Source organism: Prosopis cineraria, unplaced genomic scaffold (assembly GCF_029017545.1).
Source record: "Prosopis cineraria cultivar Desert tree isolate PC_DT_omini unplaced genomic scaffold, ASM2901754v1 PC13, whole genome shotgun sequence".
NCBI lineage: Eukaryota > Viridiplantae > Streptophyta > Magnoliopsida > Fabales > Fabaceae > Prosopis > Prosopis cineraria.
The window spans coordinates 34,783,897-34,810,527 of record NW_026555344.1 but is presented as its reverse complement, the minus strand read 5'-3'; the positions used below and the strand labels follow the sequence as shown (position 1 = coordinate 34,810,527).

At 33.5% G+C, this 26,631-nt stretch overlaps 4 protein-coding genes across 21 annotated transcripts; 2 read left to right on the top strand and 2 right to left on the bottom strand.

The window, feature by feature from the left end:
- The first annotated feature begins 4,462 nt into the window (after window positions 1–4,462).
- On the top strand, window positions 4,463–9,139 carry LOC129290618 (uncharacterized). Its single transcript, XM_054927446.1, has 2 exons — window positions 4,463–4,855; window positions 7,542–9,139. The coding sequence occupies exons 1-2, from the start codon at window positions 4,599–4,601 to the stop codon at window positions 8,911–8,913; spliced, it is 1,629 nt and encodes a 542-aa protein (XP_054783421.1). The 5' UTR covers window positions 4,463–4,598; the 3' UTR covers window positions 8,914–9,139.
- A 1,764-nt stretch (window positions 9,140–10,903) lies between these two features.
- On the bottom strand, window positions 10,904–12,763 carry LOC129291466 (multifunctional methyltransferase subunit TRM112 homolog A-like). Of its 3 annotated transcripts, none has more exons than XM_054928824.1 (2): window positions 12,614–12,763; window positions 10,904–11,678 (listed from the first exon to the last, which is right to left on the bottom strand). In XM_054928824.1, exon 2 carries the CDS (start codon window positions 11,568–11,570, stop codon window positions 11,202–11,204), a length of 369 nt encoding a protein of 122 aa, XP_054784799.1. In that variant the 5' UTR covers window positions 11,571–11,678; window positions 12,614–12,763; the 3' UTR covers window positions 10,904–11,201. The 3 variants fall into 3 exon arrangements, with proteins under 3 accessions (XP_054784799.1, XP_054784800.1, XP_054784798.1); XM_054928825.1 differs by having other exon boundaries at window positions 10,904–11,652; XM_054928823.1 differs by having other exon boundaries at window positions 10,904–11,579.
- Window positions 12,764–14,722: 1,959 nt separating this feature from the next.
- On the bottom strand, window positions 14,723–19,486 carry LOC129291540 (dolichol-phosphate mannose synthase subunit 3-like). Of its 16 annotated transcripts, none has more exons than XM_054928959.1 (8): window positions 19,367–19,486; window positions 18,763–18,881; window positions 18,594–18,666; window positions 18,049–18,164; window positions 17,516–17,571; window positions 16,570–16,686; window positions 16,348–16,455; window positions 14,723–14,930 (listed from the first exon to the last, which is right to left on the bottom strand). In XM_054928959.1, the coding sequence occupies exons 6-8, from the start codon at window positions 16,669–16,671 to the stop codon at window positions 14,871–14,873; spliced, it is 270 nt and encodes an 89-aa protein (XP_054784934.1). In that variant the 5' UTR covers window positions 16,672–16,686; window positions 17,516–17,571; window positions 18,049–18,164; window positions 18,594–18,666; window positions 18,763–18,881; window positions 19,367–19,486; the 3' UTR covers window positions 14,723–14,870. The 16 variants fall into 16 exon arrangements, with proteins under 16 accessions (XP_054784934.1, XP_054784935.1, XP_054784943.1 ...); XM_054928960.1 differs by lacking the exon at window positions 19,367–19,486 and adding an exon at window positions 19,196–19,351; XM_054928968.1 differs by lacking the exon at window positions 19,367–19,486 and having other exon boundaries at window positions 16,570–16,679; window positions 18,763–19,357.
- Window positions 19,487–20,384: 898 nt separating this feature from the next.
- Window positions 20,385–25,782, top strand: LOC129290416 (FHA domain-containing protein FHA2). Its single transcript, XM_054927173.1, has 3 exons — window positions 20,385–21,139; window positions 24,099–24,256; window positions 25,308–25,782. Exons 1-3 carry the CDS (start codon window positions 20,503–20,505, stop codon window positions 25,515–25,517), a joined length of 1,005 nt encoding a protein of 334 aa, XP_054783148.1. The 5' UTR covers window positions 20,385–20,502; the 3' UTR covers window positions 25,518–25,782.
- The last annotated feature ends 849 nt before the right edge of the window (window positions 25,783–26,631 follow it).

The window sequence follows — 26,631 nt, the reverse complement described above, 5'->3', positions numbered from 1 at the left end:
CATCGAAGTTCATCATGAGTGAGATATTGATCATACATTTCAACCAAGATCCTGAAATAAGGAATAATAAATAACTTCTCTTAAATTGTTGGAAATGAATGAAAAATTAGGTAACAAAGACTACTTACTCATCACCTTCCTCCTTTTTACACATGTGTGATACAATTGAAAATAATTGTTACTTTTCATTAACCTCCTTCTTCGTCCTATTCACCGACTTTGATAGAACCTAAGGTTAATATTTTTTGTCCTTATAGATCTCCTAATTCATCATTTACCATTAGCTTCTTTAACTTCCTCGTTTGATATTTCCTCTCTATCCTCTTCTTAGAAAGATATATGAATTGGAGATGACAAATTATCAATTTGTTCTTCTTCCTCTTCTCCTCCTTTATCACCTCTACCTTCCTTTTCATCATTATCATCTTCTTCGTCTTCTCCTTTATTTTCTTCTTTTTTCTTCTTCTTCTTCTTCATCACCTCCATATTCTTCTTTTCTATCTTTTTCGAACTTAGAATTTGCCTTGTCATGTTCTTCAAATTCGAAGACCGGCTTGTCTTCATTACCATATCCCACCCGGTAATTTTCTTCCTCAACTTCAACACTTGACTTGCCTTTCCCTTTTAATTTTTGTAAAGCTTCCCTTTTTGTTTGCTCCCTTTTAAATGCATATTCTACATAAGTAATTAATCTTTGGTGGTTTTTTTCAATAACCCCCATCACTGTTGAAAACAAGTCCTTTGATTCCTACATATTTATAAAATGTAAGTAGAAAAACAACTTGTTTTACATGCTATTTTGTCCAAAACAGTGAGAAATGAATACCGAGTTTAGATATGATGTCATTGGTCTCTTCTTAGTGACGGTAGAAATGGGCTCTCCTGTAAAAGCACCATAAAGCAGCCTAATATTTTTGTCTCTCTCTTTTTGTAGTCTTTCCTTGGCTCTGCCATCGTTCTAATATTGGACAGCATTTCTTAAGCCATGGTCATTTGTTTTGACCAATGGGAAATGCTAAAAAAAAATAGATCTACAAGAACATACATATAATTATCACATTGTACTTAGTATGAATGCATTATGGTGAAAGAATACCATAAATTCATTTATACATATCACTAAAAAGTACAAGCATCCTCTAACGTTTGTAGTCCTACCCTTCTTCTTTTTCCTCATTTGTTTCAAATACTCTTCCAACTCGTCACACAAATCATCTAATATGTACCTTGACCAATTGAAGCCTCTCAGTGCATTCTTGTTGCAATACATTACCTTAACCGTTCGCTTACTAACATTGACACTAGCACTTGGACATAAAACTATTCCCAATGTATACGACAAAAATAAAAACTCAAGTTTTCATCCTTTTCTCCTGATTTAATCAATGCCAATATCTTCTTATATGGCATTTATAATATTTTTCCCTTAACCTCAAGAATGCTTTCTCTTAGTCATCCACCTTTATTGACACCCTATCCCCACTAAAGGGTAATCCTATCAATGTGTGAACATCTTCTACTTTCATTTCTATTGACTTCCCTCTAATGTGAAATTGACGGATAGGTGGATCATATGAAGATATTAATTAAAAATAAAGGTCTCAAGGGAATGTTTTCCATTGAATATGAAGCAACACTCCAAACCTGATGTTCTTTACCCTCATTTTTAGGTTCTCATTCTCTTTCACAAACTCTGCAAGCTCCATAAACTGCCTCACAGAGCACTTTATGTGAAAAGGAACCTTGTATTTACCTTTTGCAACATGTCTATCAACTTTTAATTACCTAGCCTTCTTAACATACTTGGCTTTTTTAGCCTTTGGAAACCCTTCCCAAGCCTTGAGTTCATCTCTTATTCTATGTTTCAGCCTCATTTTCTTATACTTATCTTCATTTTTCTTGAAAAAGTCCTTCTTAAAAAGACTTAACGCATTCACCATCTTCCCTATATCCTAAATTAGATCCATGTAAAGAAAGCTTAAACATAATTACTGCTTTAGAAAGAATATACATAACTTGCTATGAAAGCCTTTTTAGATCAAATCAATTATATATGTGGATCACATATATTTTTTACAAAATATATAACAATGCTCAACAAAGTAAGGACTAAGGAAAAAAATTTCCAAACACAAAAATGTAAGAGGTAAAAAAAATAAGAAAAAAAAGAAAAAGAGAGGGTGGGTGTATAAGTTGAGTTGACACTTATCTTGCTGATAGAGGGATAGGACTAACTAGCTTCTTGTGTTGAGTAAAAAGGTTCACTAGCTGTGACCCATTCATTAAAAAGAAAATTAAATATACAAAGGTCCTACTTCTTTATAAGAGGTCCTATAAGTCCTAACCTACTCATTATACTTAGTTATGGCACCAAGAGGGGTTTTTATGTTTCAGTGTTTGCTGCCATCTATAAATATTATATACATCACAATTTCACTACAAGTCATTCAAGGTATCTAATATCTCTTATATAGATATAGAAAAAAAAAAAAACTAGTTGTTAAGCTTTATATCAATTACGATGAGCATACTAACTAGGATCTCTCATTCAAAACATCCATAACATATTATCCATATCAATTAATATATCCTTTATATAGAGTGAGCATACTAAACATCCTTGTACTGATATTGATAAGAAGACTGCTAAAGTTAAAATTAGAATGTACAAGTGAAGTTTCAATATCCCTTATATAGAGTGAGTTGAACTTGAAGAGACAACTCTTTCGTACCCTTGCTTTCAACTTTCAAGTACCTTCATTCACTTTATAACATCATTCATCCCCTCACCTCAAAAAAGAAAGGTACGAATCAGACTTTAATCGGGGTTCATAGCTTAGCTACAAGACCTTTTACTTGATCAACTGAAGTTTATTTACTACATAATTTTTTTTTAAGTTTTCAGTTTGATTTTCTTTGGTGCACCAACCAATTTTAAACCAAACAATATCATGAAACTTGTTTATGATCAACCCATTTTACAAACACCAGATTCTTCAATTTTCTTACCTGACTTACTATATATAAGAACCTTAAAATGAAAAAATCTATTCATTTCTTACTTAAGTCCTGAGAATTATCTTGTAAAGACCAGTAACCAACAAAGAAAGCAATGCCCCAGTGCAAAATACACGGACTATTCTACAAATCAAAACCCTAAAAATACAAATGCATTAATAAGATGATGATCTCATTGAGTAGGAGTGCACATCATTCAAGTTCATTTTGGACAGTTAGAGAAAACCTTCGGATAATAGAGAGAATACAACAGATCATGTATAACTTATGCACAGCATCTAGCAACCATGGATGCTAATAAGTCGAAGCTTTAGACCCACAAATCATATATAACCACAAATTAAAGGTTCAAAACCACAGACCCACAAACACAAACCTACAATTATTGAAGTGAGAAGAGAAAAAGAGGAAGAGTGGGACGAGGCGAACCAGAATCAAGTGCGATTGGGGAAAAAGGGAGGGAAGTTGTTGGACTCACGATGACGACAACAGCAAACCCACTAAGACAAGCAAAGAACCACTGAGACACACACAGTTGAGAACTAAATAGCAACAGCAATGATGAGCTACGCCCAAAACCACTGAAAACCAAATACAAACACCAAGTACCACTATCGGGCAACAATCATGCTGACGGTGAGATGGTGACGGAGACACACAAAGCTAAGGCGAGAAGTGGGGGTGGAAGACAACATAGAGCATAGATTGAAATCAAGGAAAATGATGTTTTTTTTTTAATTTGAACAAAGGGAAAAATCATCATTTCTTTAAATTCTCTAATGACATAAACATCCTTTGGAACTCTAAGGGAATTATATCATTTTGTGGGACTAATTTGTCAATCACATAATTTTAAAGGACTTTACTGCCATTTTCCCTTTAATGTTTAATAATAATTTAAAAATAAAAAATAATTTTCATGAAATATTAAATTTTAACTATTTAAAAATAAATAGTTGAGAAGAAGAATGGAGAGAATGGAAAATGTAGAAAAAGTAAAGAGAAGGAAAATGGAGAGAAACTTCGAGATGGAGGGAGTATGGGCCTGTTTAGCAATTTATTTTGGGAACAATTTTTTATTCTTTAGAACAAAAGAATAAAAAAATTTGTTTGGTAACGTGCCTTCAAAATGTGTTTTAGAAAACAAAAAAATAAAATATTATTTTGGAGAATAAAAAAATAAAAACAACTTTCAAGTGTTCTAAGATTATTGTTCTAGAGAATAAGAAAGAATGAGAAAAATACCTATTTTTATTACTTTTTATTTTTAAAATATATTTTATAAAACATCAATTTTTAAAATATTAAAATAAAAACAATTTCGAACATTTCTTTAAAAAAAAAAACGTCGTCTGTTTATCTCTCCCTCACTTCTCTCTCTCTCTTCCAGCTAATAGTATCCCCCTCTTTACTCCTTTCACGACCATCTTGTCCCCCTCTCCCTCCCCCTCTCTCTCTCTTGCAAACATTTGATTTCCACAGAAAGAATAATGCAGATTCTTGACAGATACCTCCTTGTATTGGAAGCAAGAAGCTACATTTGCTAGATCCAACCTCTTCGACACTCCAAGTTTAGGAAAATGGGTGGCCTTAGAGAATCATGGTGTTTCTGCAAAGGGGTGAGCAAGTCCGAGAGAATGAAGGCCGCCATTTTCTCCGGTAAAGCTCAGGCCATAGCCACAATCTCCACCGCCGCTGATGGGATCTCCGCTGCCGGATTCTTGATCCACCGCAACTTGCTTTTGACTACCCATGCTAATCTTCCCTCCGTCGCCGCCGCCGAGAGCTCCGAGATCCGCCTGCAAAACGGCGTCGGTTCAACTCTTGTCCCTCACAGGTACCCATTTCAGGTTTTTCCCCTCTTTGGTCACGTTTGCTTTCAAATTGATGAAAATGGTGTGCGGAGAATAGAAGCAATTAAGTGGAACTGACATTTATGTTATTTGTTAGTCCTATGAATTTTGGAGGCATTTACCCAGTTAGGCTCTTTTATTTGTGACCTCACAAGGCTCTTTAGTGTTACTCGTTGGTTTCTCCAACCTCTTATTTACTGTAGTCTGTCTCTCGCCAATTAAATGAAGTGTTGAAGTTGGACTTTAGATAGCAGCGTCAATTCGACCGTGGCATATCTAATGATAAATGGTTGTTCATGAATTTGTAAATTGCGGTCTAATAATTAATGGCATAGACTCGAAGTTCTAAATTTCAGCTTGGACAATCTATCCAATGTTTTGAAACTCGGATTGGACATTGAACTAGAAAGAGTAAAGGGTCATGGTTTCATAGTTCAACCAGTTAGACTAATGGTTGAACCATTGACCTAAAAATTAAATAAAAATAATATTTATATATATAAATATATAAATAAAATATTAATTTGTCAATGGTGCTTGGGATTTTGACGCCAAAGGCTAGATGTCTGGACTGTCGGAATTGGAGGCAAAGGCTTGTCGGCACAAACTTGTGATCTTGAAGCAAAACGCTAGAGTTGGAGGCTCCCATCATGTCACGACTCGTGAGGTTTCAATCTCGATGTCGATTGCCGAAGGCTGCATTGTTAAAGCTGGGGGCAAGGGCTAGAGGAGAGGTTAAAGATTGAGCCAGGACTGTGGAGGAAAGATGACAGATTAGAGAAGAGAAGACAAAAGAGAACTAGATATTAAAAAAGAAAAATCACGAATCTGAATGACTTAGCCTAAATTTGCAAAAGCGGCCTAAATGGTTGAGCCAAGCCATTTTGTTGAGAGGTCAACAATTGGACCAGTCGGACCATCTGGTCTAGGTTTCAAAACACTGACTCTATCTTAAATGAAATGTTGTGTCTATGCATGAAAATCAAAAGGCAAAGAATGATATGAAAGTTACTATCTACTATGAAGCATTACAACAATTAATCACATAGGGAAAAAACACTTCACTATTAGATTCTTTCTAATTTTATCATAAATAATATTCAATTCTATTGGGGTTTATAACAGAAAATGCCTGAAAAGACACAGTTTCTTATAGTTTGTGTTTATGACACAGTCCATTTTTAAACCCTGATTTAGTTATATTAATGTTGTTCAATTAAGAGACGTGTTCTATAAGTTTTTCCAGATACCAATTGATTTGGTTGGGTTGGTCTGGGTATTATTTTAACATATATTTGACTTCCTGATTACATAATGGAATCGAAGTTTCCCAGTGAATGGTGCTTCATAGACTTTGTGGTTACAATCATGCCTGTCATTGATAGAAAGTCCAATTCATTATCTTGTCCAAAGTGTCGTATACTTAATTTCATTTCCATTTGTGATGAATTTTACTCTCATGATACATATTCACGTATTTTCCCACTTGATTACGCAATCGCTTTGCCGATGTCCTCTCCTTTTAACTTAAATAGCTCATGCATTTATAGCTTCAAGGGCTTCGTAATGCTAAGTGGAAGTACAGCAGTTAAAAAATTTGTTGTATAATTGATATTGACTAACTAATGTGTGTGTGTGTGTGTAGAAAATCAACTCGCATTAAAGGTACAAGTAAAAAATGATGTTAACATGCCATAAATCACTACAAGTACTTGTACCTAAATTATAAAATACATCAATCTTTTTTTTTTTTCATAACTATAAAATACATCAATCTTTAACAAACTTTTGTAACAAAGCTTCAGAAATACTGTCATACTAACTAAATACTAAGTCATTCACCTTTGGTTGTCCAAAGGAATGATTGCAGAACTTTACAGTGGCAACCCTTGCAATATCTCTTAAATTAGGGCTACCATTGCCCTATTCATATGTATTGCAAGATACACCTACCACTGCCACCAACAAAACAGAACAAAACTCTTGTAACTCATAAGCTAAATGAAATTGCAAAGCTTCACAAGCGGCATAGTGCCTAGAGCCATATTGTAGGATTTTTAGATAACTGGTTTGACTTATAATTCATATATCAAAGGTAGCTATTACGTTGGCATGGATCAGCTTAGGTCATCTATGGATAATGAATTCTTATTACCTGCTTTTGTTCAGAAAGTTTAACTAATATGCAAAATTATAGGTTACATTGTCTTATATGGATAACCAATTCTTATCACCAAACATGCACTCACTCACTATTTCAAGTTAGTCTTCTTGCTTATGTCATAAAAATGGAGAACAGTTGCATGTTCAGTACTTCACCGTGGCTGCGTAGTTGAAAAATAGTCAAAATAGCTCTTGGCCATCTGTGATTATTGGTGGGCAATTAATAGTCCTGAGCTAACACAACACGTTTCAGTTCATGCAGCATTGCCCATTCTAATAGTGAGTCTTTTTTTTTTTTTAAAGTAAATTAAGTGAGTCACAATGATTGTGCATTCCTGAGACTTTCTTAATTGGTGAAAATTAAAAAATGACAATGCTTCGCTCTCCTATTGTACATGACTGAATGAAGGAAGTGGGATCTGTATTAGGCTCTATGACTGATGCTGCTACCCTTCAACTGATTATATTATGAGCAGTGCATTTATTGTACTTGTTCGAACTTTTCAGGTTTTTCATTACAAGCTCTGTATTAGATCTTACAATAGTGGGTATAGATGATGCGGATGGGGAATCAAATACCCAGGTTCAATGCCCTCCCTACCTGAAGACCTGTTCCAAAGTTAATCTGGATCTCGGAAGTGCAGTTTACCTTTTGGGCTACACAGATAAACAAGAGCTTACTGTTGGTGAGGGAAAGGTAGTCATTGCGACCGATAATCTTATAAAACTGTCAACTGATGGGATTGTATGGAGGCCAGGATCTGCTGGGTTTGATGTACATGGGAATCTAGCATTTATGATTTGTGATCCAATGAAATTATCCTCATCTCCAAATACTAAATCCTCTTCAACTTCTTCATCATCCTCAACCTCTTGGAAGAAGGATCTCCCTATGCAGTTCGGTATCCCAATTCCTGTCATATGTGATTGGTTAAACCAGCATTGGGAAGGCAGCCTTGATGAGCTTAACAAACCAAAATTGCCAATAATTCGGTTGATGTCTACCGGCCTGAAGAGTGAGCATTCATGCACTTCCTTCACACAGCGGCAGGTTTTCAAGTCAACAGAGGCTGACAATAATGATGGCACCGGGTCTTCATCAATTAACGTGTCAAAGACAAATGATCGAGGACCAAGCTCTTCTGCTGCTGCAGTTAACACTGTTGAAGAGACTTTGATCACAAATCCTAACACTGCCCATGTCCAGGGAATTCCCACTCCAGAAATATATGAATCACCAAGATTAACTTCTAATCCTTTGAGGAGAAAGGACAATATGCCAGTACAGCTTTTGGATATCAATTTTCCCCCAAGGATTACCAAACCTACGGGTTTACAACCGTCTCATCAAGAACTGCATCCACATTGTACCAAGGAATCTTTATCAGACAACCAGTTAGAAGGAGAACAAAACCAAAACAGGAGACCAGCAACTCCTGTTGTAGAGGTTTCCTCAACGGGTTCTGTGAATGGAGCGCCAAGCGAGGTTCAATCTAGTTCGTCACCGATGCAAGTATTAGACATGCACCACGAATACAGCAGCGAAGAAGAGACCATGTACTCTGCAGAAACTGCCGAGAGTCGCAACTATACAAGCCCCAGAGAGGTGAAGTTTCAATCAGTAAGAAGGAGCCAGAGTTGTGTTGGTTATAACAGATGGGGGTCTCACCTAAGGAATCCAGCAGCACGCAGGACGATGCTAGAAAACCAGAGGAGCTTCATCAATGGGAAAAAAATGTATTCACAAGGGGCAACTTCTCAGAGGAGTAATGACTACTTCAGCCCCACTGTATCCTCCATCATGAAGCGCAACAACATGGATAATACAGTCAGACCCCGGCAAACTTCTGTTCATTCTTCACCAAGATGGCTGTTTTGATATATACATGATGATATATTGATACCCCCGATCTCCGGAAAGCATTAGAGAGAAAACAGTAGAAGAGTATAGTTTTTTTTCATCTTGTTTTTCTTTTTTATGAATCAATGGGCCCATCTGATTTCCTTATTTGCACTGTAACTACATTTTTTGGAACAGATGCAAACACTGGTTATGGTGAATAAGAAAATTTCGCTCAAGATGTAGATTTCTTCTAAATGAATGAGTTCTTTTTCCTTTCTTTTCTTTTTTTCTTTTTTCTTTGTTTTTTTTTGGTCAGTAGAATGAATCAATTTGATATTGAGCAGAATGGTGACTCCAAAATGTATTATTATGCAGGGCTAAAAGTAACTAGAGTTTTAGTTGCCAATAGAGAGCTCATAATATTAAATTTGGTTAATACCATACGAGAGGTAATGCATGAACTATGGAACCAAAGCGCTACGCTCGTCAGAAAGACTCAAGGAGGGTCCTGAGCATGTAAATGGATAGGTTGTCCACCTCACTGAACTTTTTTTTTTTTTAAAAGAACAATGGCTTTAAAACAAAGTGATACCAAAGTTGAACTCACGTTTGTCCAATGGGCCTTTCAATAGGCCACCCGTGACAAAAGTGTCACGGATTAACCAAGGGAACTGTCATGTCTCAATCAGAAGAACTTGGAGAAAGTTTAGAGCATATAAGTGGTGAACTAGCTTTTTAAGAAGAAAGTAACAATCCCATGGTAAAAAAAATTCAAAATTTATTAGCGTACACCATCTTTGATGCTGTGATAATATCTCTTTAAGAAATTAACCTCAAAAATAAATAATTAATGAGATGTGAAAAGAAGTTTTATATTACACAAATGAAGTGAATCAAAGGTTTATAATTGGAAAGAGCACATGAATTTAATATTATGTGATTTATGATTAAATGACAATGTCAAGCACATTTGTGATTTTAAAGAAGGTTGATAAAATAAAAATTTTACTAGACTCTAAGACTTTATTGAGTTTTAACAACAATAATCATTCATTTTATTGTTATTGAACAAGAAAAATGTATAAAAACTCAACAAGTGAAGTCATGTTCACATCACCATATTAATTAATCCAAATGACAGTTTCAACTACTCAATCTAATTATTTTTACCAAGATACAGAACAAGAAAAAGATATGAAATTTATCAACATATGGGAATCTTTATTGGTTTGGATCCTTGTTGAGAGCATAGATACAGAAAATTTTTATTTGTAGTGACTCAGTTGAAGCTTTGACATTAATTGACAAAAAAAAAAAAAACCAAGCAAACCAAACCAGCTAGCAATTATAATTTTTTTTATATATAAATTTAGGTGAGTTAAATCTCAAAAAATTACTAAGATCAGAACGTGCCTCTAAACTCATAAAGGATACTAAAAAACAAGATGTCTCCCAAAGGCCATTAATTTTGATGGTCCAATCAAGTGTGTTGTAAATTGTAATTTAGATTTTACTAATTAAGCCGCATTTATGAAATGCGTTTCTCTACCAACTTATAAATTCATATTAGAGTATGACGACTAACGAATTATCCACAAAATATTTGAATTTGATATGTTCAAAGTTCAAATAAGGAATAATTATCTAGTTTCATATACCCTGCATGAAACGGTAGGCTTCAACTTTTCATACTTTAACTGGTTAAGGTGCAAAACTGAATCAATCATGGAAAACATACTTGTAGCTGTAATCATGACAGATTATCGGAGATAGAATTGCAACAATAGCTTATTAATAGTCACTTAATCGTTCATGAACAAAAGGTGTTTAGATGAGTAGGCTAACCAGAGCATCTTCAACACTAGCCAATATGCATTCATGTCAGTGCAAACTCAACCATGAAATAGCAAGCTTTCAAGTCATTATGATTGGATTAAATTAAACATATTTTCCAGTAGTAGTAGTATTATGTGTAATTCTCTTCAATACCCATGTAAACCTTTCACGGAAGAGATAGAAAAATCAATTTGTATAATAGTGCAACCCTTTTTCTCATTCACCCATGTATGGGAACACAAAGTAACACAAAGCCATCTTTTTGATGTCACATGCTAGAGAACTTTTACTAGAAGGGGAAAAAGCATGAACTTCTAACATCTTTGAGCAAAAGACCAATTACAACCTAGCATCTATAGCAAATTCTCAATACACTTAAAAACAGGCTTCTATTGGCTCAAAGTGAGACCCTCAGTAGCACCTAATTGAAAACTGAATAAGCAGATTCACTGATAACAAGGCAAAGCTAATTAAGTAGTGAAATTAATTCACACCTCATCCTCATGAAGAAGCATGTTTGGGATTCCCTTGTTGACGGGGAATCGTCGTCCAGTTTCTGGGCAAACAAGTGCACCTTCTTCAAGGTGAAGTTCCAAAAGAGCGTGATGAAACCTGCTGAGAAACTCATCAGATTCGAGCATGGATGGGTTAACTTCCTCTGGCAGTTCAGTGTAATCCATGGCCCGAGACGCATCAACAAATGCCTTCCACTGTATCTTCTCAAACATCGTTTTCAGAAAGTCAGCATTCATCTCCACTGTCTTTTCTACCACTTTCTCTGCTTCGATGCGCAATGGGAAGCCATTCGTCACACCCTTTATGTTGGATGATAGCATATTGTGCGTCAGCAACCTCATCTCTACTAACTACAAGTGTATAAGCAGCAAGCAGAAGTTTCACTGTTATTTGGAGACCCAAGTGCCTTTGGCCACAAATTTGCTGGGTTAGGGTGGGGTTGAATAGACCTAATCATGGGTCAGATTCGTGGAAAAAAATGTAAAAAAAGGCCTGTGATTTAAAAATAATAAGTGGAAAAATAAAATTTATGCAAAAAATCTGCAACAAGAACAATTGGATTAAAGAAAGAAGCGACAATACCCAATACCATTAAAAGCTAGCCTACAAGAAAACATCTTAACATTTCAGAAAAGCAATTTATTGAAGAGACTAGCACATATAAAAAGGACGTTATACACGATTTCAGCATATCAAAAGAGACTAGCACATGGTCGTGGTCCTTGTCGTCAAGTTAAACCAAACCACAGCAAGAGTAATCATTATCAATCATCATCCAGACTCTGACCCATATTTCTTTTTGAACCAGTCGGACTAATATTTCTACATCTAACTGAGATGCACAAACAGCAAATTCAATAAGACTCAGGCCTAAGTTTCGAATCAAGCCAAGACACAGCAAGCAGGGACCACTAGCAGAAATTTAACAAGTTTTCAGACCACAGAAAGACAAAAGCTGAAATTTACTTAAATTTCACAACAAACACATACATAATCAACTATTTATCGAAACCAAGATTAATATGACAGTTTGCAAATAAAGCTTTTTAATATAATTCAGACATTAGAACTACAGATGCCCGAGCCATATATTCTCCCCCCATGCCCAAGCGCCCATCACTTGATTTCAAAACCAGTTTCAAGCAATCAAAAGTTTCCAGTGGCCCAAAAAGAAAATCCAACAGTTACATCCTTACGCTAACTTTAATACATATGTATGTGTGTAAACGGAAACCATAACTCAAAACTCAAATGTGTAATGAAGCTACAATAGCACGAGGAAAAAGGAAAGGAGAAACCAAAACTCGGACGAGTTGCCGCGAACAAGTGTCATGAGAGTGAAAAAGCGAACAAGAAGAGAGAAAAAGAAAGACGAAATATCTACCTGATCTACAGAAGAGAACAGAACGAAGAGTATTTGCAAACTCTGAAGCTTATCGACGTCCGGCGGAGCGGTGAAACTCCGAACTCCAAAAGCTGCTTGCTAAGCGCCGTCTAACAGTCTGAGATGCTCTAAGGGTTCGGACCCTCGAGAGTTTATTTGTTCAGCTAAATAATAAATTCTTAAAAAGTATTCAAATACTTACGTTAAAGTTAATTATGAACTTAAAGTCATATCTTTAAAAAATAATATGCTTATACATTTAAAAATTAATGATGAACTTAAAATTATAATTTATAATTTATATGATTTTTAAATAAATATTAATAATTAAATAATTAAATAAAAAGCAGGGAATAGTAAATTATGTAATTTTGAGTTTATAAATAATTTTGATATTTAAAAAAAGTTTGAATAATTTTAAAAAAATTCATGAATTATAATTCGTAGTTAATTTTAAAATGTAACATGAGTGATTGAATATCTTTGAAAAATCGTGATTTCAAGGTTAATAATTAATCTTGGCGTGCAATACATGTCAAAGTCAATTAATTATAAACTCCAAATTATGCTTTTTTTTAAAAAAAAATCATATACATTTGTATCTGTCAAAATTAATTATAAACTCCAATTTATGATTTACAAAATATAGTTTACATTGGTTTTGGATAAATTTTTAAGGAATTATAATTAAAAAGTTAAATTGAAAAACAGTGAAAGTCTTAATTTTTTTTAATTAATTTTAACATATAATAAAGATATTTAAATATTTAAAAGAAATCATAATTTTAATTTTATAATTTATTTTCATATGTAATGGAGATATTTGTATATATTTTTACCATTTTCATTATTTTCAATTCCACTTTACGATTACATTTAACATCAATTTTATTTAATTAATCTTATAAATCAACTATACCACATAAGATTACTTATATTCAAAATCAATGAATAGTTACTAGATTTATCATTTACCAATGCAAACATAACAGTAAATATTGTAACATAAATTTATTGGCAAAACAATATCATAATCAAGTTGTAACAGTGTAAATAAATTCATGGCTATAATATAAATTAAAATTGTAAATTTAGATTGTAAACTTGTTAGATTTTAAATTTATTAATAAATAATTTTTAAAAGTGTATAATTAAATAATAAAAATAAAAAAATATAATTTAATTTAAACATATTATAAATATAAATTATTGAAATTAAATTTATCTAAGATTATCTTATCCGATATAAAAACTTTAAAATGATGCAACTTATTTTTTGTATTTTCATTTTATTTTTTACTAATATTAATTTTTTCTTTTTCTCTTTAATTTTATTTTTTTTAATCAAGTCTTACTACTTTTATAAACCAAATTTTATATAATATATACTTAACTTGTTCAATTTAATAAAAAATTAATGAATTTAATAAATTTAATTAGATTTATATCTCATCCTAATTTAAAAAAAAACTGACATAATTTTATAAGTTAAAAATATAAAAATAATAAAATTAAAAAATCAACTCATAAGTTTAATCAAATTTATATATATTTTGAGCTTACAAGTGAGCTAATATAATTTTATATGCTAAAAGCTTAAAAACAATAAAGTTAACTTAAGAATTTGACAATATTAATTGCAACATAAATTAAGTGAACTATAATATTTTAACTTTTGCTCAAAAAAAAAAACTATAATATTTTAATCACTAATCTTTATCAAATCTAAAAATTACTAATTTTCTGTAAATTTTAATCAAAATTTGCAGATTGAAGTTGAATAAAAAATTAATTATGAAACCTAAGTAATACTGAACACTTTTTTCTTAAAAATTCTTTCAAAAATTGAGTTAAATAGTTTAGATTAAAATTATTTTGTCAATCTAATAAAAATCTAACATATTTTAACGTGAAATATATTTTAAAGGAATATTTTTTGTTCTTTGTCTTTCTTTGTTTCCTTATATTTCAAATCTCTCCAAACTTAATGCTTGAGTCTTCAAAAAAAAAAACAAACAAACAAACAAACGAAAAGGAAAAAAGAAAAAACTACCAATACCCATTTAAAAATGAATTTGAATTTTTTCTAAATACTTAGAATTTGTGCAATTAGTGAAAGAAATGTGTAAGACTTAAACCCATTTCCAAAACAACTCAAAGTTGCTGAGGGAGGTAATGTGATGCTCCTTGTATACTTTAGATGTCAAGGTAAAAAGTTAAAAAAAAAAGAAATCTAAAATTCAAAACATTTACAAAGTTAACTGGAACTAACATCAACTCCTCTTTGCTTCAGATAGTCCTTTGCCTCCATAATGTCCTAAAAAGAAGCAAAATAAGTACTTTTTCATTGTGGCATATCATAGCATAGAAAGACTAAAATTAGAATAGTGTGGATCTAAATATCTTGATTAGCTCACAGATGCGTAGTGTGTATTTAGAGAAAGATAAAGAAAATAAGAAATAGATAAGAAGAGAAGTGACCCTATATGTATTTCAATTTTTTTGGAGGTGGATTCTCCACTGGTACAAAATGGTCCTGTGTGGAGAAAGACACACAAGGCATTAATACCTTGAGTCATAACTAACCACAGAATGCTTGGTTCAACTGATTAAAGGGTTGCACCAATTTAATTAAAGATCTCGAGTTTGAATCCAAGTAATATAACAGTGTTAAATACTCAATGGTTCCAAAAGGGTTTCACGTGGCTTGATCCGGATTAGACTGGCCCCATCAAGTCCCCCTCATCACAATATGAGACATGCCCAAACTTAAAAAAATAACAAGTCATGACTAGACTTCTCTCTTCACATAAGACACCTTGTCCCAAGAGAGAACCCAATCTCAATTTTTTTTATGTCATTTTCTCTCCAAATTACATGATGCATTATTGTAAAAAAAAAAATTACAATCCGAATGTCATTGAAATTCATTAAACGCACACACGTGATCAACAGGTCACGCAAGAGATTGATATTAACGTCCATGGAGCCTTGACCACTTATAGACAATACAGGCTCATTCTAATATTCAGTAACTAAACACGTGCAGTCATGCACAAGATTAACCTCCACATGGCCACATACACTGGCACAGTCTTGGCAAGTTATTAAAAAATAAAAAACAGAGAGAGAGAGATTGACAAAATGATAACATAGCAATATCTAATCAAGGGATAAAATAATAACAAAAGAAAATACAAAAATGAGCCCTTGTAATTTGATTGTGTTTTGTTTTTAGTCCATACAATTTATTTCATTGTTCCTAGTTTCTTTGATTTGATCCATTTGTAACGTTAGTCCTTATAATTTTAAAAATGTGCATGATGGCCCTATGCTAGCATTGATAAAGTTAATTTCACCGTAACTCTGCTAACCCCTTCATTGACACTTGACACAGTAAAAATTTGCTAAAAATAATGATTAAAAATAAAACGTAAGGGAGCAAAAAAAGCTTTCTTGCATATTTGGATTAAAGAAAATATGAGAGAAGAAAGCAGGATTAAGAACACATCAATAAAGGGATTAACATAGTGAAGCATGCATCAGCAAAATTAACTATGTCGATGACAACTCATGGTCCTTAGATGCATTTTTTAAAACTATAGGGACTAACATTATAGATAAGTCAATCAAAAGAGACTAGGAACAATGAAATAAAACTATAAGGACAAAAAACAAAAGACAATCAAAGTACAAGGATCCACTAGTGTGTTTTCCCGAATAATAACCACTACCTGCTGCAATAGGAGGGCTTCTTGAGGACAGGTTGGAAATCGAATGAGACCAACTCCAACCATCAATAAACCATAGCATCCTAAAGACACAACAAAATAGACCGGTAGCTGGGCAACAGACAGAAACAAGGCATGATGAGCAGTAAGAAGGATGGCATTATGTGGCAAAAATTAACATGTAAAAAGAATAAAGCACGGAAAAAAAAAAACAGAGTCACTAACCAACCACGTATGGCTCGCTGGAAGTACAGAAGTTTGTAGAAGGCCAACCCATAATGCACCGATGGCCATTAACAACGTCATAATCTTCACTATATGCTTCATTTATCTATCTGAAATCTTTGGCCAAAAACAAAAAAACAAAAAAAAAAAGATCTGAAATCAGCCTTGGTGCCTGAGTTTATTCTGACAGAAAAAGGGGAGGAAGAAAAAAACACAACATGATTCCAGTTTTTAGATTTTTTTTTGATGTTTCACTCAATGCTAATTGAATCAAACTTGCATAATCTTTTTCCTGGTCTGCCCTTTGGGTTTGTTGGGGGGAGGGGGGAGATCCATGGATCCATCCTACCAAGATATTTTGTTAATGTTTCACTGAATGCTAATTGAATCTAACTTACATAATCTTTTTCCCGGGCTGCCCTTTAAAATTGTGGAGATTCCATGGATCCATCCCACCAAGATGTTCATGTAATAACTAGATAATATTCATCTTATCATTGGAAAAAAGTTTTTTTGGGGATAAAATTGAATTTATTAATGAGAAGATAGAACAGCATAACAGTGCAAGAACAGAGCTTGTTAATCCCTTTAAGAGATTAACAAAGGACACCACGCTAAAAGGCCAGTTGCTAAAATTGTTGGCAACAGCTTATCCTATTTCAAAATCGACTAATACATCCAGCTAAGGCTCAGAGTTATAAACAGCCTATATTGCTTTCAAAACAAAGTCTTCCTGAAATTTGGGGGCAGAAACATAAATAATAAGGACACTTACATGAATTAAATACAAGATCCCAAACATAAAAGGCCACAGAGATAGATCATAACCCAGTTATTATATAAAGTTAGCACATATCATCCAGAACGAACAAAGGAAAATGAAAGAGAACGATCAAATAGTCTTTGTTTAGACTCAAGGAGTAAACACCTAAAATTGACAACATACCTTCAACAGGGACCAAACAAATCCAAATAAAATGAAACTCCACGATCCTATTTCACCTGAAACAATACAAAGGAATCTTACTAAGAAACAAATAAGAAGTAAGATATCCCAAGACCCAAACACCAGATTATAAATTTCAAATTATGGATAGTAAGTAATCCCTCAATCCCTAGTAATGATACATTACCCAAAACTGCCTTTCTTCTATTAAATTTTTGCTCTGGGGATAGAAAGGGAAATTTTATTAGAAGGAAGAGGATTGCAGAGAATGAGTACAATGTATCATCCTATACCAGAAAAAACAAAGAATATTAAAAAAAATTGTAACCAACAAAAGCCTCCAAATCTTTTTGCATTCCCAACAAGGATAACTCAGAAAACATACACATTTCCCCATAACCATATACACCACAAAACCACAAAGATTGCTCATTACCACAGAACATAGCCTACCGTTCACACCAGAAACCCCTAGTTTGAAGATATTGCTCAAAAGTAAATGAGTAAACCTATTGCTTCCTAAGAAGCCATACAATTTAGTCCACTTGAAGACAGACAACGGACAATGAAGAAAGATATGCGCCGTATAAGAATTAGGCCTGCACCATGACACAAGTATCTGGAGAAAGTGTGTTGTCAGGCCTAGAACCTGCAAGAAGAAGCCTTAGAATGCAAGAGAAAAAAGCCCTATAAGGGGAACGTGTAAGAAAATGAAATATGACGTGCAAAAGAGAGAGAGAGAGAGAGAGAGAGAGAGAGATGGATCAAGAATCCAAATTCTCAAGTCGACAATAGAGATCTGAAAGAAGCAAGAGAAACAGTAAGTCCCAATGCATTCTGTGAATGATACTGCCACGACAATGGTTCCAAGAGATCTTTAACCCATCTATCAGATGATAATTCTGAAGCCCAGCATTATATAATGGAGAAAGGAAATGGAGGCATGGAAAAGTCTCCATAAAAGAAATTTTCCCTCCCCCAACATATCCTCACAAAATCTGATTAGAAATCCATCTCTTAATCTAAAAGAAATGAGTGACCAGTATATAACATAGTCCAGAGATAAATTTCCAAGGACCTGTATAAATTGCAGAAAGCATCAGATTGGCATCCCATCCATCCCGTTTTAAAACATATCTAATGTAGATGACCTAGTATCATTACGAAGAAAACTCTCGTAAGGGAAATGCTGAAGTGACTTGTGAATCAAAACGAGGGTTTTTGGACACCAAGTCTCCACGACTAACCCCAGCTAATGCTACAACACTTCTCCCATCCTTCCAGATGATCCTTTTCAACTCTTCTTCACGCATACAAAGGAAACTTCAAATAATCTTCTCTGATCTCTGGGCGACTCCTATTAAAGCTACCAAAAAAAAAAATCAGTGATAAAAGGGCACTGCTTTTAAAAAGCAACCTTACACCTGCCAAATCACTGAGAAACAAAGATCCCAACCCAAACACAACCACCTGTTATTGAGGATAACGTGACTTGTAGTCTTAAAGCTAGCTAACAACGCGTATATCAAGGGAATCCCAAGTCCCAACAGATACTTCCCTTGAAATCCAAAAGCAAAATAAACACGGCAGACTGTTATCTTCTATTCACAATCAACAGGCATAACTAATCTACGTCCCTCAAATTTTTCCTTCCTTTAACCTTCCTCAACATATGCCTACCTGAAGACAACTGAAACAAGGACCGATCTCGCACTACAACTAGTGAAACTGAGATGCATTGACTTCACCGTAACACGACAAGAAACAGCAGTAAAATTCCCATACTCCAATGTTTCGTTGGAAACAAAAGGAAACAACTGTTTGATAGTAAGTAGATGAAATATAAACTACCTATTGGAGGCAAAATCGAGAAAGCGCCGCTAATCAGATGAAGGAGATAAAATCTGGAACAGTAAAATCGTTGAGGTTCCCCACCAAAGAGGGCGTGGAAGCAGACCCGCTAGATCAGGGACGACGGACGGATTTGATTTTAACTGAGGTTTAATTATAATTATAATTATAATTATAATTATAATTTAATTTAACACATTATTTTTTATATAATTAACACATTAATTTTAAAAGTACTATGATCTAAACATCATGATATATTATTAATTAATATTTTATTACGTAGTTCAAAAAGAAAATATTTTAGTTTAAATATATATTAATTAATTTTTAATTTTTTATTCGCCTATTATTGTTTTGTTTATTTTTCTTTTGTTATGTTTATTATTTAACCTTAAACAAAGTTTAAAGACTTGTTCGTTTCATTCTATTTTTTTGTATGTTTTTAAAATAGATTTAAATAAAATACACTTATTTGTCACCTATTTAAATAAGCTTTCTATTACTTTTAGGATTTTTTTTTAAAAAAAGATTTTTACCAAGATTCTAATTAAATCTCAATTAATTGATATTGATAATTGATAATTTAATAATGTTGAGAAAAGTTGTAATACTTTTTAACATTTAAATTAAAATTTTCCATTGGTAATTAATTTATTTAAAAAAATTGTAACCTTTTTTATTAAAACCTTAGTTTGTCACTGAGTGAAGGTTAAAATTGTCCTGTTCTATCTCACAGATCAAATTTTGAAAGAGAATTATAATTAAATTTTATAAAAAAATTAATTATTATAAAATTTATTAACAACTAAACTATATTAATAATAATTAATTTTTTATAAAATTTTAATGTAATTTTTAAATTTATTTATTTGGTGAATTTTGTGAAAAAATTTAGTTAGCAATTAAATAATACTAATTAACTTTTAATTTCCACTTAAAAAGATAATTAACCCTTAAATAGCTGGGGAAAAATAAAACTAAATCTAATATTTTCGTTAATGTCCGCAAAAGCATTGAATCGCTTTGAATCCCAGGAGGACTGGTTCTCTAATCTTGTTCGTCGCTTTCTCTTCCGACTCCGATCAATTTCTTCTCCGATTTCCTAATTTGGCTCTTGCTATCCCGAATTCAACATGGCTACTGCCGCCACTGGCGATGTCGAAGCCGGGTTCGCCAAGCTTCAGGGCGAGGACTTCGAGTACTATATGCAAACCTATTCTATCATCCTTGGGCGGAATTCTAAAAAATCCAGCGTCGACGTTGACCTATCCAGCCTTGGCGGCGGGATGAACATCTCCCGCCACCATGCCCGCATATTCTATGACTTCACGCGTCGTCGTTTCGCCCTCGAGGTTCTCGGTAAGAATGGTTGTCTTGTAGAAGGTGTCCTTCACCTTCCGGGCAATCCACCCGTGAAACTCGATTCCCAAGATTTGCTTCAAATTGGGGACAAGGAGTTTTACTTTCTGCTGCCGGTGAGGAGTATTCTGGGAGGGCCGCTTGGGCCTAGGCATTATGTGAATCATTCATCAATGGCGGCCGGAGGGGCAGTTCCGCCGCACTATAATTATCATATGGCCAATGCTGCACCTGCGGCTGGAGCTTTGGTGAAGAAAGGCAGGAGGGATTACTACGATGATGATTATGAGGATGAGGATGACATTGGTGGCACTGGTAGCAGTGGGAAGAAGCTAAGGAGGGACGGGTATGAAGGTTACGGATACGGCGGGGTAGGCTCGGGTGGCAAGACTTCACTTTCAGGAGCGTTGGGTTAGTATTCCATTCTGTTTCAGCCTTTTGTGTGTTTCTGTAATTGGCATTTAACATGACTATTTTCTTTTAATTCCTATTTTCGGTTTTATAAGAACTACATTGTGTTATTTGATTAGTGAGGTTTCCAGCAAGAATTAGGTGTTTGGGATTTCGGATTTCAGAGACGCTTGTGCTTTGACTTTTGTCGTATGGTTGTGGTGCGGTGTATAGATTTTTTATGGAATAAATTTTGTGTAGTCTTGCCTACTGGAGTTTTTAAGTTGTTGATATGGATCCATAAATAATCTGGTGGAGTGGAACTTATAAATTTTACATTTCGTTCTGTTGTTTTCTGGCATTTTTCCTCTACTTTTTAAAGTCATAATAGGGTAAGCGTTGGTATGGTGAACTGAACTTGTGTTTCTGTCCGTTCTGTCCTCCCGGTCCCGTTCGCAAGTGCTCTGAATTGGATGAACCAAGTCACCCAGGGATTATATGATAACCCTGTGGGGTTCAGTAGAAAGTCTTGGCCTAGCCATTTTGTGCATTCTATGCATGATTATCCCAAGATGCCTTTGGCCAGATGAGCTACTCATGGTGCTACAGTTACAAATTTAGAGATAGGCCCATCTACATGACCTTAAATAGCTCACTCAAGTTGTTTTGTAGTTCACTTTATGTTGTCAACATGATGCATAATTATTGTTATTTGTATTGTATGTATCCATGATGTGAGTTACAGCATCTTAGGTGTTGTATGCTGGGATATTTGTGGCACTGCCTGCACCGTAGCATGCTCCCAGACAATTGATAACTAGCTTATCAACAACTTTCATCTCAAAAGCTCATTACTTTTGGATAAGACTAACAATGGTTTAATTATCATCTACAAAACATCTGTTCGCTCAAATGCTTTTTGAACTTGAACTTTGCATGAGGCATAGGCCTACCATACCTTGTGCTAAGATTTACTCCTTCTGGAGCATAACATTTGTTATTGCTAACTATTTCACAGTTTACGAAAAATGTTAGTTGAATCTTTATTTTCTTAAAAATGTCCATGGCTTTCCATTTATGCCCTTGAGTTTTTCTAATAACACGTGTATGGCCTTTAAATATGGAGCATTTAAAGACAAGGAATAAAAAAAAACAAGGATATAAATGGGAAAAAACATAAAATTTACCCAATACCCTATACTTTGAATCAAGAGGTGTTTCTAGAAAATGACTTATATTGTGGTGTGGATGAGTAATTTTTCAATAAAATAGGAGGGTTAGGATCAAACTCTTTTCTAAGTCATTGCAGAGATTCTTAAAAGGTTAGATTGTTAGGAGAATCTCAAATCATTGTTTTATAAATATCTATATTCTATTTTCTCTAACAAATTCTGGAGAAATTTGGTCTGCATTGGATCCAATGACTATGAAACCCTGACCATATTTTGACAGTGTTGACTATAATTGTGATAATTGGGCTTGGATTGGCATGTTAACACAAATCATATAAATGGTCTTCACACTGATCTCTTAATGTGTAATGGTGTTTAAAATATATGAATTTGTGCATATAGAATCACAGAATGTCAAGATCTTATTATGTCCTAATTTTTATAATTGACATTTGTTTGGCAATTTATTTATTTATCATGTTATATAGTAATTGTTCTCTCTGTTAGCTCGTTCTTGTTCTCTTACCATTTGCTTATTTATCTGTCTTCCTGTTAGTTCTGTTATGTTGTTCTAGATGAGGTAATTTAGCTATTATATCTTTTTATCAAAAAAAATAAACGGGTGATATGTCTTGCAAATCTTGCTAATATGTTTTATGACAGTTGCCATGTCAGGACAGAGTTTAACCCTACCAAAATGTCAAAAGACTCACAGGCAGTAGTCATCTTAATCTATAAACACTATGGAAAAGAAAAACTTAGGCTGACATGTTATATTAGGCTGGATATAGTTGTGTTATTTTTTTTTTCTTGTCATTTCAATACCATATTTTTCTTCTGTTTTGTCCTTTAAATCCATCAGATTGACAGGAACTACATTTCTTGAAAGGAATATCAAATTAATTTCTTAAAGCATATACTTTTTTGTGATAAAATTTAGAATAAAATCCGATATCTATTATATAAATGATATAGCATTGTTAAATGTGCTGAATTTTGTAATTATTTAGGTCTTGGTTTAATCTTGGTACTTTTTTTTTTGGGCAGAATGGTTAGGAGTCTCAAGCATGTTTCAGAATTCTGGTGTGATAAAATTCTAGGTTTTTTATTGCTTTAGACTTCTATTGAACTTTTTGTTCAACAAGTTTTTCTCTGAAAACCTCTTGGGAACTGTGGGATAAGCATGAATATGTTGATATGTATCTTTCCCATCCTTTTTGTCAAGTTATTTTTTCTTTTGTGATTTTTGTGTTCAGTTGCAATGATGTTCAGCTCAGTTGACTCTTATGTAGTCTTTTAGTTATGTTAGGTTGCTATTTCAGTTAAATCGAGACAATAGACTCTTTTTGTCTTTCCTTCGCTTTTCAGCTCTACACACACGTTGTGCCCTTTTGGTTAGTGAATGGATGTTTATTTGTAAAATAACAGTGTGAAGGAAACGAAATGAGATTGTACTAAAGCCACAAAGCATAAGCGTAGGTAAAACTCTTGATGGGCTTCTGTTGTGGCCCAATGTGGAATATGGACTTATACGGAGCTGAATTTCTTCTCTCATTAAATTATGTGAAGAAATAAAACAAACAGAATTGGGGTCTTTTACAGTTTCTTCATTAATACATGGAAGCCATTTGTATGGCATAACTTTTATTTTTTCTTAATTGATGTCTTCTCTTTTCAAATTAAAATAACCATTGTTTCGTTGCTTGTATGCTTAAGTCCTATGCACATGATTCCAGCATCTGGTCTAGTCAATTCTTTACTTGTACCATTCCGTTGTATTCTTTAACTGAGATTATCTGTTTCTACAGATAAGAAGGCAGAAGGCAGGTCTCGAGTAGATCGTGATGCTGATAATCTTCAGCTTCAACAGTTGGAAGAAAAGGATGTAGTATCATCAGTAGCTACTGTTCTCTCTGATCTTTGTGGTCCTGGGGAATGGATGCCAATGGAGAAACTTCATACGGAGGTCAGTTCTGACCATTCTTTTTTTTAATGCTTCTGCATTACATTATCCCTTTAAGATTTTTTTGGCTCGCAAGAATGGGAGAAGAAATTTCTTTTTCCATTTTAGTAGCCGACACAAGAATCTCATCTTAAAGTTTGTATTTTCTACACAATAATAAAACAAATCACCTTGGTCTCTGACCTACGGTCACGTTTGCTTACTAGAATATAATAAAATGGAATGAATTAAAAAAAATAAAGACAAAAATGAACTAATTCCCCCCATAATAAACATAATAAAACTCATTAATATATACAATGAATGTGGCAACTATTACACCCTCCAAAAATTTCATGAATCATAATTCCTAATCTCATGAATTAAATTACCCCTCTCCCTTATAAATGTGCTCACCTATGCCTTTTAATCATCTTATTTTTACCTTTATTTTTTTACTCTTTTCAATTCAATTCAATTATAATAAGCAAACGTGACCTATATTTTATGGTAATAATTTGATTATGCATTGACATAGCTTTCCATCTCTTGGGCTACTGTTTTGTCAGGCATATTGCAATCTCTGAGGTTTATTTAGATCGCACCCTTCATAGATTCTTTTCTTTTCTTTTCTTTTCTTTTCTTTTTTTAATGAGAAACGGGACAAAGTCCAAACTATATTATTCAATTAGCAATAACATGAGGGTATGAAAAGCCCTCGACATCTCGATACAACCGTTGCAATGGCACCCAAGGAGGCTCCAAATCCTCCAACGGAAAATGACAATCATAGTTCTGCTTGATTCCAGACTTTGTGAGCCAGTCAACACACATGTTGCTTTCCCTGTAGGCGTGTTTCACATTTATCCTCTGGCCTTCATTAATGAATCCGAGTGCATGCCTTAACTGCCACTGGATTGACCCTTTTGGCTCGATCGCTTTGCTCCACTGGCTCACATTTTATTGATTCTTATGACTGATAATATAACATCAATGATTTTGTAAAAGACATCATGCATGTAAAGCTCAGTTCAGTTGTCTTGTCTACTGGATGATGATGAACTTGATTGTGCAGTTGCTGGAGCACTATGGAAATGTGTGGCACCACAGTCGAGTAAGGCGATATCTCTCATCGGACGACTGGACTGGTCCGGAATCCAAAGGGAAGCCTTGGTATGGTTTACTGATGCTATTGAGGAAATACCCTGAACATTTCGTCATCAACACAAGGTCCAAGGGCAGGGTCACTCTGGAGTTTGTTTCTCTTGTGTCTCTGATTTCATGAAACGTCCTTTATACAGAGATGCTTGATCGTGTTAGTTCAATGAAGTACAGAATTGCTTTGTGCCAAAATTGCTTATCATGACAAAAATCTACATGGTCTGCTCCACTAGATTAAATCCTTGTATATCCATATCGTGCTTATGTTGTTTAAGCTAGAAGAAAGGTTTTGGTACATTGTTTGTCATGAAACTTGCATTGGTAGTGGCAATTAGGTGCTATTTTAATTGATGGGAGCACGTGAATTATTAGATGTATTTATTCAACAATTATCCCTTTAGTGTTGGTAAAAAACAAAAAGCAATTATCCCTTTACAAACAAGATTAAAATAAGAGTTTTAAATCATCATTTCAAATATATGCACACGTGATTGTTTTTAAAATTTTATGAGAGAGAGAAAGGAAAGAAGTTTTATAATTTGAATTATCATTACAATTATAAAATATATTCATAAAAATTATATTATTTAAATATCTAACAATAATTATTCCACTGTCGATCTGTTATTTATTATTTTCTTTCAAATTTGTTTCTTTAAAAGAATTATTTTTATCCCCATTTGTATTGTTAAATTGTCAAGCTATTGGGTTATTTTAAGGTAGGAGAGCTTTTGCACGGGCAAAATGTAAAACTCAATTCCTTTTTCATGATAATGTGAACAAAAGGCGAAGAGAAACTATACTTTCAACAAAGTTTACATTGAGGGCGATAATTGAGTGGGAATGGTAACTTCGTCCGCATTCGGTGCGATAAATGTACTCTAAACTTTCAACAAAGTTTAAAGTACATTTAAATAATTAATTTGTAAAATTTTAAATTTTTTAATATTAAATTAAATCATTTAAATTATATCTGAACTGTACAAAATCTATCTAAATAATTAAATTGCAAAATTATAAATCTTTTAATATTAAATTGAACTATTAGATTAAACTTGTACTGACCAGATTGATAATAAACAGATGTGTTAAAATTTTTATATTTTTTATATTAATAAATATAGTATTAAAAATATTTAAAAATTAATTTAAACACAGCAAGTATCAAATAAAGCTGAAATGGTAACTTTACAATTTACATTAAAGAACGCACCGATGAGCACGCACCGAATGCAATT

What these genes read in the sequence shown, in the direction of transcription:
- LOC129290416 (XM_054927173.1), top strand. Translation starts at nt 20,503, where the DNA reads ATGGCTACTGCCGCCACTGGCGATGTCGAAGCCGGGTTCGCCAAGCTT. An exon ending in TTCACTTTCAGGAGCGTTGG is followed by an intron (nt 21,140 to 24,098) that starts GTTAGTATTCCA and finishes CTGTTTCTACAG; the next exon opens with ATAAGAAGGCAGAAGGCAGG. An exon ending in TGGAGAAACTTCATACGGAG is followed by an intron (nt 24,257 to 25,307) that starts GTCAGTTCTGAC and finishes TTGATTGTGCAG; the next exon opens with TTGCTGGAGCACTATGGAAA.
- LOC129291466 (XM_054928824.1), bottom strand. Translation starts at nt 11,570, where the DNA reads ATGAGGTTGCTGACGCACAATATGCTATCATCCAACATAAAGGGTGTG.
- LOC129291540 (XM_054928959.1), bottom strand. Translation starts at nt 16,671, where the DNA reads ATGAAGCATATAGTGAAGATTATGACGTTGTTAATGGCCATCGGTGCA. An exon ending in CAGCGAGCCATACGTGGTTG is followed by an intron (nt 16,456 to 16,569) that starts GTTAGTGACTCT and finishes TCTGTTGCCCAG; the next exon opens with CTACCGGTCTATTTTGTTGT. An exon ending in AAGCCCTCCTATTGCAGCAG is followed by an intron (nt 14,931 to 16,347) that starts GTAGTGGTTATT and finishes GCTTCTTTTTAG; the next exon opens with GACATTATGGAGGCAAAGGA.
- LOC129290618 (XM_054927446.1), top strand. Translation starts at nt 4,599, where the DNA reads ATGGGTGGCCTTAGAGAATCATGGTGTTTCTGCAAAGGGGTGAGCAAG. An exon ending in TCAACTCTTGTCCCTCACAG is followed by an intron (nt 4,856 to 7,541) that starts GTACCCATTTCA and finishes CGAACTTTTCAG; the next exon opens with GTTTTTCATTACAAGCTCTG.